The 10,329-nt window shown below is 70.4% G+C and overlaps 1 protein-coding gene across 1 annotated transcript in view; it reads left to right on the top strand.

Moving 5' to 3' along the window:
• ASIC4 (acid sensing ion channel subunit family member 4) overlaps nucleotides 1-10,052 on the top strand; it is a 12,014-nt gene extending 1,962 nt beyond the window's left edge. Inside the window, exons 2-10 of the mRNA XM_026661356.1 lie at nucleotides 491-635; nucleotides 783-910; nucleotides 1,516-1,675; nucleotides 4,291-4,347; nucleotides 4,631-4,784; nucleotides 5,447-5,538; nucleotides 6,682-6,761; nucleotides 7,254-7,358; nucleotides 9,604-10,052. Of these exons, the coding sequence (XP_026517141.1) occupies nucleotides 491-635; nucleotides 783-910; nucleotides 1,516-1,675; nucleotides 4,291-4,347; nucleotides 4,631-4,784; nucleotides 5,447-5,538; nucleotides 6,682-6,761; nucleotides 7,254-7,358; nucleotides 9,604-9,717 (1,035 nt within the window). The 3' untranslated portion in view covers nucleotides 9,718-10,052. The remainder of the gene's footprint in view (nucleotides 1-490; nucleotides 636-782; nucleotides 911-1,515; nucleotides 1,676-4,290; nucleotides 4,348-4,630; nucleotides 4,785-5,446; nucleotides 5,539-6,681; nucleotides 6,762-7,253; nucleotides 7,359-9,603) is intronic.
• The last annotated feature ends 277 nt before the right edge of the window (nucleotides 10,053-10,329 follow it).

A 10,329-nucleotide genomic window follows, 5' to 3' on the forward strand; every position in this document is an offset into this window, starting at 1 on the left:
CTGCGGGTCGGGAGTGAGGGGCACCGGCAGAGCTGTGTGTTGGGGGGAGCCCAGGGCTGGGCTGGCAGGGGCTGCGGGTTGGGAGTGAGGGGCACTGGCAGAGCTGGGGGTGGCGGGATCCTACGGCTGGGCTGGCAGGGGCTGCGGGTCGGGAGTGAGGGGTTCTGAAGTAGCTATTCTCTGCCCATGGGGGCGGTTCAGGGGCATGGCCGGGTGCTCTGTGCTGTGGCTATTCTCTGCCCCCCAGGGCCCATGGGGGGACAGATCAGGGCCCATGGGGCAGAGTGTAGGTCAGTGCAGTCCTGAGGCTGCTCTAGCAGACACAGGGTCGGGCAGGGCCGGGCACAGCCTCAGACAGGGGAGGGCAAAGTGGCTACAAAGCCCCACGTCTCCCCGGTCCCGAGCGTGGGGCCGGGGTAACAGCCCAGCCCCAGGGCCGCTGGCTGAGCTCCCCGCGGCGGCACTAACCCCTCCCCCGTCTCCTGCCCAGGTCTACACCCGCTACGGCAAGTGCTACACCTTCAACGCCGACCCGAGGAGCCCGCGCGTCACCCGCCAGGGCGGGATGGGCAACGGGCTGGAGCTGATGCTGGACATCCAGCAGGAGGAATATCTGCCCATCTGGAGAGAGACCAGTGAGCGCCGGGGGGCCGGGACTGGGGGGGCTGTCCCGGGCCGGGGGGCGGGGGGCGGGGGGGGGGGGGCCTGGCCCGGGCTGGGGGCCAGGAGCCGGGGGGTCCTGCTGCAGCGCTGACCCTCCGGCCTTTCCCTGCCTCCCGCAGATGAGACGTCGTTCGAGGCCGGGATCCGGGTGCAGATCCACAGCCAGGACGAGCCGCCCTACATCCACCAGCTGGGCTTCGGGGTCTCCCCCGGCTTCCAGACCTTCGTGTCCTGCCAGGAGCAGCGGGTGAGGCTGGGCCAGGGCGTCGGGGCGCTGGGGGGTCAGAGCTGGGGGGGGTCAGAGGAGGGCAGAGCTACGTGAGGCTCTGGGGGGTGGAGCTGGCCAGGTGTGGCCGAGAGGGGACAGAGTTGGTCAGAGGGGCTGGTGGGGAGGCAGAGCTGGCCGGGGGGGCTCTAGGGCAGTGGGCAGAGCTGGCTAGATGAGGCCGAGGGGGCAGAGCTGGCCAGGTGGGGCAGGTGAGGCGTAGTGGGGGCGGAGCTGGCTGGGGGGGCGGAGCAGGCTGGGGGGCGGAGCTAGCTGAGGGGGCGGAGCTGGCTGGGGGGGCGAGGTGGGGCCTGGGTAGCTCCGAGGCTGTGGGGGGGCCAAGCCGGCGGGTGCTTCCCCTCCCCGGGGTGGGGGGGGCTGTACCATCCCCCTGCGGCTCTGGTGCTCCTGGCACGGGCCCGGCTGTGTCGGGCGATGGGCCCCGGTCCCTCCAGCCTAGCGCCGCCCCGTCCCAGGGCGAAGGTGGCACCAGGAGCGTCCCTGCGCCCGGCCCCGTGCGGGTGCTCTCCTGGTGGGAGGGCTGCCTGCTTGCTGCCCCTGCCCTCACCGTCCCCTCCTGCCCGCAGCTCACCTACCTGCCCCAGCCCTGGGGGAACTGCCGGGCCAGCGTGCCCGGGGAGCAGATCCTGCCGGGCTACGAGGGCTACAGCATCGCCGCCTGCCGCCTGCAGTGCGAGAAGGAGGCTGTGGTGAGCAGCTGCCAGTGCCGCATGGCGCCCATGCCAGGCCAGGTGCACCCCCCCCACCCCCTCCCCCGTCCCTGTGCCAGGTGAGACCTCCCCACCCTGCACCCCGTCCTGTGCAAGGTGAGTCTCTACCCCTGGATGTTTGCCTGTCGCACTCACCTCTGCTCTGTGCCCAGTGCCGTTTCCTGGCAGTCTGGTTGAGCCCGGTGTCACAGACCCCCAGGATCGGGACCACGGCCCCAGGGTGGGGACAGGCTCTGGGAGGCCCCGTCAGTGGGCCAGGCCCCCGAGGGGTCTCGCTCTCCCTCCAGGGGAAGCCACGTGGCTTCATCGCCTCCTGGGGCTGGACCTCTGGGCCGTCAGCTCCCCTGCTCCCCCCCCCCATGAGCTCCGGGCAGCGAGTCCCCCTGAGACAGACCCCGACGGAGGCTTGTACCGCTTGGGGGGGCAGCGCCCCCTCCGCCAGCGTCTGCAGGGACACGCAGCCAGCACGAGTCGACAGGCGGGTTATTAGTCACCTGGACCAGCCCAGGGAGCCCTTGGGGAGCCCAGAGAACAGAAAGTTACAGCCGAGACCATCCTGGTCAGCCCAGAGCCCCATCCCTCTGACCTCCCTTTGTCCCAAGGCAGGTGCACCCAGAGCCCTCGGCAGCCAGCACTTAACTTCCTCCCCCCTCCCCCCTCACCCCCCAGCCCTTTGTTCCCCAGCCGAGCGGGGGATGCGGCTCAGCCCCCTGCCCAGTGGTGGGGGGTGCAGATCTCTCTGGGTCGCTGGTTGCTGGGGTCCGTGTCTGGGCAGTCGGATTTGCCATTGTCTTCTCAGAGCTCCACTGCTATGGGACCTAAGGGCCCAGACAGTTGGGAGCCCGTCACACCTGTGTTAGCCGGCCCAGAGAGCGACAGGCCTTTCTATCCCCGAGGTCACTGCAGCACATAGGGGAAACTGAGACACGCATAGGCTTCATGAAAATATTACAGCCAATTCCCGCTTCATTGCAGTGGCGTTTCTGGTTAGGACATTGCAAGGCAGAAGGGTGGGCTTGGGGACGCAGAAGGCTGTTCGGTGGGTTGGGGGGGTCTCCGGTTCCAGCATCAAAGGGCACGGGAAGGGGAGGCTCTCACACCAGTCACCAGCCCTAGGACATAGGCGGGGATGCCACGATGACCTAGGACTGCTCTGGCCAGCCAGGATCAGGGCCTGTCTCTCTGGCTGTCCTGCCTTCACCCCGGCTTGGTGCTGCTGCTGTCTGGGCTCGGAGGCTCAAGCGAGAAGAGCGACAGGGGAGCAGGACAGAAGGGTCCTGGTGTCACGGACTCACAGGACTCGTGCTCTCTCTTGGCTCCATAGGGTCCGGAGTGACTCTCAGCCGGCATAAAACAGGAGGTTTATTGAGCGTCTGAACCCAGCACAGGAAACTCTCCAGGCCCTTGGGCCTAGCAACCCTCAGCCCAGTACATCTAGGTCTCTCCAGCCTCCGGGGGGGCTCTGGCTCCTCTCTCCCCAGTCCAGCCGCCCCCTCCTTCCAGCCAATCATCCGAAATCATCTCCCCTACGGCTCCTCCCCTGTCCATTGTCTGCAGTCCCAGGTAAATAGGTCACCTGGGCCTCCTCTCTTCCCTCCTTTGTTCCCACCCCTGGCTGGAACCGGCTGGTCAGGTCACCGGGGTCTTCTCTCCCCAGGCCATTATCCTCCCACTGGCCAGAACCGGCTGGCTGCCAAGCTGGGCTGGGCCACCCAGTCACCAGTCGTCGGGTCCCCCATCTCCAGACTGTTGTCTGGGGTCCCAGCTGCTAGGCGAGGTCACACCTGATCCTCCCACCCCTCGTTACACATGCAGCACACAGGGAAACTGAGGCACACACAGTGTTCATGGAAAAGACTAAGAACATCCCCCCCGTCGTCACAATGAGCTGTGCCTTGTTGAGCTTCCACACGCGTAACCCCCGCTCCAGGCCCAGGGCTGCGAGTGCTGCTCCGGGCGGTGGCTTCGCACCATTTTCTTGCTGTGATTTTCACTCCCCTTGTCCTGCTGCTGTGCTTCATTTACTGCGAAATGCGGCTGGTGGGTTCAGCATCCCGCTGCTGGCTGCATGTCCCTGCAGACGCTGCCCCCAAGTGGTACAAGTCTCCGTCGGGGTCTGTCTCAGGGGGACTCGCTGCCTGGAGCTCACGGAGGGACCAGGGGGGCTGCAGGCCCAGGGGTCCAGCCCCAGGAGGTGGTGAAGCTGTGTGGCTTCCCCTGGAGGGAGAGCGAGACCCCTCGGGGGCCTGGCCCCTGACGGGGCCTCCCAGAGCCTGTCCCCACACTGGGGCCATGGCCCCGATCCTGGGGGTCCGTGACAGCCACGTCCCACGTAAGGGAGACGGTGGTGGGTGCTGGGGGGAAGAGGGGTTTTTACCCTGGCAGGAGGAGGAGCTGCGGGACTGGGGGGGACCCCAAGGCTGAGCAGGGCACCCCAGGGGGAGGGGGCACCTGGTTCCAAGGGAGGCACCCTGGGAGGAGGGGATGCTGTGGGGCCAACAGGTGCCCTGGGGGGCCGAGGCGGGTACCCTGTAGTGGGGGCAGCCAGGCACCCGAGGTTGGCAGCGGCTCTGGGGCAGGCCGGGGCTGGCAGGGATCCGCGGGCATCTCTAACCTGGTTCCTTCTCCCAGGGAACGAGTCCATCTGCTCGCCCAACGTCTACATCGAATGTGCCGACCGGACGCTCGGTAGGTGCCGCCCGGCATCGCGCCTCCCCCGGGACCACCAGGGTCAGCAGGGAATGGCCACGCCACAGGGAGGGGGAGGGGCAGCTGGCACCACGGGGAGGGGGAGGGGCAGCTGGCACCCAGGGCTCCGGGGGCGGGGGGCTGGTGGGGAGAACACCCCCCGCGCGGGGCCGTGGGGCCCGCCCTGCCCGGTGTGCTGGGGGCTTTGGGGCTGCGGGAGGGGGCGACCGGGAGCCGGGGGGGAGTGGGGCCCGAGGCCCATGCCCTGCCGTGTGCCGGGCAGATGCGGCGGTGGAGGACTCCCAGGAGCGCTGCAGCTGCCCCACGCCCTGCAACCTGACGCGCTACGGCAAGGAGATCTCCATGGTGCGCATCCCCAACAAGGGCTCGGCCCGCTACCTCGCCCGCAAGTACCACCGCAACGAGACCTACATCCGGTGAGCGGCCCCCGGTGCCCCCCTGCCCCATAGCGCCCCCCTGCCCCACAGCGCCCCCCTGCCCCAGCCCCACAGCGCCCGCCTGCCCCAGCCCTCCGCTACCTCGCCCGCAAGTACCACCGCAACGAGACCTACATCTGGTGAGCGCCCGCTACCCACCAGTCTCCCCCAGCGCCCCCTTTCCCCTGCCCCAGCCCCCCGCTACATCTGCCCCCAGCAGCTGCTACCCCATAGTTCTCCTCTGCCCCTACCCCTCAGCACCTACTGCCCCCAGCGCCCACCTGCCCCTGCCCCTTGTTACCCCTGCCCCATAGCACCTCCCTGCCCCCCGGTTCCCACTGCCCCCAGCGCCCCTCCTGCCCCCCAGCACCCACTGCCCCCAGCATCCCCCTGCCTCAGTCCCCTAGTGCCCCCTGCCCCAGCCAGTGTCACCCCCAGCCCTACAGCACCCAGCCCCATAGTGCCCAGTGCTCCTGAGCCCACACCCACCCCACGGCCCAGCAATTTCCCACAGTGTCCAAGCTGAGCCCCCCCTGCTGTCCCTGACGCTGTGCCCACACCGACCCCCAACGTGCCCGCGCCGACCCCCAACGTTGTGCCCGCGCCGACCCCCCCTTGCTGTGCCCGTGCCGAGCCCCTGCTCCCGTTTGTCCCGCCCACAGAGAGAACTTCCTGGTGCTGGACATTTTCTTCGAGGCGCTGAACTACGAGGCCATCGAGCAGAAGAAGGCCTACGAGCTGGCGGGGCTGCTGGGTGAGTGGCTGGGGCCCTCGCGCCCCCTGGGCACCCCCCCCGCCCCCCGGCCACCTGGGGGTGCCCCCCCCGCATCCCCCTGTCCCTGGGCACCCCCCCACCCCATCCCCGTGCCTCTTGCACCCCTGTCCCTGGGCACCCCCCGCGCCACCCCGCCCATCTGGGGGTGCCCCCACCCCATCCCCCCGTCCCTTGTACTCCCTGTCCCTGGGCACCCCCTGCGCCACCCCACCCATCCGGGGGTGCCCCCACCGCATCCCCCGTCCCTGGGCACCCCCCCACCACCCTGCCCATCTGGGGGTGCCCCTGCCCCATCCCCCCGTCCCTCACCCCCGTCCCCCTGTCCCTGGGCACCCCCTGCACCACCCCGCCCATCCGGGGGTGCCCCCGCTCCATCTCCCCACCCCTGGATGCCCATGATCTGCTCCACCCCCAGTGCCGTCCTGCCCAGTCTGTGGTGCCCATGGGCCATCCCCCGCCCCTACCCCCGGTCGCCCCAGGACACAGCCCGAGGGAACCTCTCACCTGCCCCCGGGCAGGCGCTGACGGGTCCCATTCCCCGCACACGCCCTGGCCGTGGGCAGAGCAGCCGCCCAGCACAGCAGGTACCAGAGGGACGGGGGCGCTCGGCCCTGGGGTGCCCTGGGCGAGGCAGATGCCAGGCAGGGACATGGGGCAGCATTCGACTGGCTGTAATAACCCCTCACACCACTCCTCTCCCACGCCCCCACTGTCCCCTCCTGCCCCCCCCACGGCTCCCCCTTCCCCCCATACTGCTCGCCAACACCCTGCCACTGCCCCCTGCTCCTGCCCCCTCCCCCACTCTCACAACCCCCCATGACTCCCCCTCCCCCCACTGCTCTCCAACACCCTCCCACTGCCCCCTCCCCACTCTCACTAACCCCCATGACTCCCTCTCCCCCACACTTCTCCCTCCTGCCCCCCCATGGCTCTCCCCTCCTCTCCCCACCTGCCCCTGGCACCAGTGGCTCTGGGGAGTCAGTCAGGTGCCCCCCCAGCAGTATCCTGCCCCCAGGGCCTGTCCTGGCCGATGGGCGCAGAGGGCTGAGCCAGGCTGGCTCCGGCAGCCTCTTCCCCCCGTACCCCCCAATCCCCCGTGACCAGCTCCCTCTCTGCTGCCAGGGGACATCGGGGGGCAGATGGGGCTGTTCATCGGCGCCAGTATCCTGACCATCCTGGAGATCCTGGACTACATCTATGAGGTGAGCGGCAGCGCGGGCAGCTCCCAGGCCTGTGTGGGGCGGGGGCGAGGGGGGGGGGAGTCACACAGACCCTGGGCACCCGTCTCTCGCCCCCCATTGCCGGACGGCTCGGCCCGGCGTGTGGGCTCCACACCGCCCCCTGCAGGCCCCTGGTGTTCTCCCAGCCGGGGTGGGGGTGCACTGCTCTCCCCAGGGCTCACCTCCCCTCTGCCCCGTCACGCCCTGCGAAGGAGCAGGCGGCCGGGGGGGGGGGGGGGCGGAGTTGGGGGTGGGAGCTCCGAGCTGGGCAGAGGAGGGGCCAACCCGCCATCCTGAGTGAGTATGTGTGAGTGTGTGTCTGGGCGTGTGTGTGTACACGTGTGTCTGGGCATGTGTACACATGTGTCTGGGGTGTCTATACACATATGTCTGGGCGTGTCTGTACACGTGTGTCTGGGCGTGTCTGTACACGTGTGCGCTGAGCAGCCCCCCCCCACGCTCTCGCCTGCCCAGGTGATCCGGGACAAGGCGAGCCGGGCTCTGGGCCGCTCCAAGCCGCCCCTGAGGAAGCCGTCGGGCAGCATCGCCACGCTGGGGCTGGAGGAGCTCAAGGATCAGGTACTCGGCCCCGGCCCCGCCGGCAGCCCCCGGGCGTGGTGAACGGGGCCCGGCCGGTGACGCCTGGGGTGTGTGTGTGGGGGGAGAAGGGGGCGGGCCAGTGAGACGCCCGGGGCGGGGGTGGGGGAGGAGACTAAGTACAAGGGGGGGGGGGTTGTAAGTGCGGCGCTGACGGTTCTCACCCCTTGTCCCTGCGCCGCGGGGCTGAGATCAACGCTGCTGGGTCCCTGCCCGGAGGAGGCTCCCTGCCAGGCTGGGCACGACCCCTGGCCCCCCCGTCAGGCTGGGTGCACCCCCCCCCAGGCCCCGTTGGGCCGGGCACGGCCCCTGGCCCCCCCGTCAGGCTGGTGCACCCCCCCGGGCCCCGTCGGGCTGGGCACGGCCCCTGGCCCCCCCGTCAGGCTGGGTGCACCCCCCGGGGCCCCGTCGGGCTGCGCACAACCCCTGGCCCCCTACCAGGCTGGGTGCACCCCCCGGGAACCCATCGGGCTGGGCACGGCCCCTGGCCCCCCCGTCAGGCTGGGTGCAGGCCCCCCCGGGCCCCGTCGGGCTGGGCCTGGCAGGTCGTTCAGCGGGTCCCGCTCCCCAGACACGCTGGGTTTTACCCTGTCTCAGACCATAGAGGTTTCGGGCTGGAAAGGCCCAGCTAGTCCTGCCCCTGCGCTGGGCTAGGACCAAGTAACCCCAGCCTGTCCCCGACAGGGGCTTGGCCCACCCGTTCCTAAGAACCTCCTGGGTCGGGGGCTGCACCGGCTGCACTCTGCCGCTGCCCGTCGCCCCGGCTGTCTAGGCAGGTGCCCGCTAGTGCTGGCCGAGGTGTCTGCTCGTTACAAGGGGGCCCTGCGGCCCCGAGACTGGCCCACGGCGTCGGCCCCCGCAGCTGCGTTTGGGGCGCGTTAGCAGCGCTAGGCTGGAGCCCAGGCCCCAGGGCCGGGCCGTGAGCGCAGTGAACCCCTGTGACATGACGCTGGGAAACGCTGCTCTGAGGCGCCGGCGCTCGCCCAGGTCGTGAACTCGCCCGCTGTGGCCGTCAGAGCGGCGCTGGCTCAGCACCCGCTGGATTTACTTTAATTTCCTCCTAGTGCAAAAATCAAAGTGATTAAACCTCCTTGGAAAGGCTCATCGCTAGCGTCTGTGCGATCAGCAGCACGGCTCGGGGACCCCTCCTGGGCCCCAGGGAACCAGCCCGGGGCCGGCTGCCTGCCGGGGGCCTGGTGCTGTCCTGGCCGCAGGGGCTGGAGTCTGTGGGCAGCAGCAGACTCGTCCGGCGCCCCCCAGCCTGAGCTACCGGACGGGAGGCTCTGGGGCCGGCTGCGCTGTCGCTCTGGTGTCGGTCGGGGGAGCTCTGTGCGCGGCAGCGGAGTCACGCCAGGGTCCCACGGTGTGGGGCAGACCTGAACCCGGCCCTAGTGAGCGGCATGTGTGGGGCCTGGTGCTGACTATCCCGGGGGGATGCCCGTGGCCGCCCCGTCACAGCAGGAGCACGGTGACCAGGCCGCACTGCCCCCTGCTGGGCAGGTAGGGCCGGTGTCCGGCAGGTCCCTTGTCATGCCCGGATTGTGATCCTGCTGCGATTGCTCAGGGACAGGAGTTACAGCATCACTGGTTCCCCCGCGCGAGGGGAGATGGACGGGGCTGGTGCCGGGGCGAGGGGTCCCGGCCCTGGGGGCTGGTGCCGGGGTGAGGGCTCCCGGCCCTGGGGGCTGGTGCCGGGGCGAGGGGTCCCAGCCCTGGGGGCTACTGGCCGATACAAACAGCTCCGGCTGAGTCGCTCCGTACGGGCTGGTGTTTCTAGGGCCTGGCTGCAGCCAGGGACCCTGGGGGTGTCGTTTAATCTCCAGCCGGTGGAGCGAGGGGGAGCCAGGCCCAGGCTAACGGCGAGGGGTGTTTGGCCCCTGCAGGCGATGGGGCCTGGCCAGACCCTGCCCTGGGCTGTAACCATGTCCCCACACACACGTGGCGAAGCCAGGGCCTGACACAGCCACCTGGGGCCTGGACTGCGGCTGGATGGCACCGGGCTCCTCGCCCTGGCCTGGGCTCTCAGGATGGGCAGGGCCTCGCCAGCAGGAGGCGCAGAAACGCCTGGGGCGGGGGTGTTGGCTGTGGGAGGGGAAACGTATGGCCCAGCAGAGCCAGCCCACGGGCCTCGCGGGCGGGGAGGGGTCTCGAGGGGGGGACACCAGGCCTGGCTCCCTGTGGGGCGGGGGTGCCCTGGCTGCGGCGCTGACTTTGCCTTCCCCTGCAGAGCCCCTGTGGGACGCTGGGCCGACACGCCGAGGGCGCCTACAGCACCAGCATCCTGCCCAACCACCGCCACCGCTACGCCCACCAGGGCGTCTTCGAGGACTTCGCCTGCTAGGCCGGGCTCAGCACTGCGGGCGCGACGGGCCCCACAACCCCACAGTCTGCACGGAGAGCGGGGCCAGCGCCTGGCACGACGGGCACCGAGCCCCTCCCCTCCCCAGCCGCCCCCCCCCAGCCCGTCAGCCACGCCTGGCGCCTCCCGGAGAGGCAGTAGATGCTTTGGACCCCACACCCCTGCCCGCTCGCCTCCCCCCCCAGCCCCAGGACCGGCCCAGCACGGCAGCCCCACGTCCAGCCAGCGCCAGGGTTGGCCCAGCACGAAGCACACGGCGCAGAGCCGAGCCGCGCGGCCCTGCCCCGGGGAGCAGCCAGCCTGGACAGACGTGGCACCGGCCGGAAAACAGCCCGGCCCGAGATTGGGCCCAGCGCGGGGACTGGGGGATGTGGGGGGGGCGGGCAGGGACCACGTGTAAATGCTGCATTTGGCTGTGGAGGTGAACCCCCCCCCCAGGGGGGGGGACCCCCCCCCCCCCCGCACACACCCCCGGGGGGGCTGCAGCCCAGTCGCTCGCACCCCGCGGGGAAGGGGCCTCGGGCCGCCCTAGAGCCTCCCCCACAGCAAGCGCCCCCCTGACCCGGCTGCACCAGCCGACTGCATAACCCCCCC

The sequence above is a fragment of the Terrapene carolina genome, unplaced genomic scaffold (genome assembly GCF_002925995.2).
Source record: "Terrapene carolina triunguis isolate 2854851 unplaced genomic scaffold, T_m_triunguis-2.0 Scaffold1032, whole genome shotgun sequence".
Taxonomy (NCBI): domain Eukaryota; kingdom Metazoa; phylum Chordata; order Testudines; family Emydidae; genus Terrapene; species Terrapene triunguis.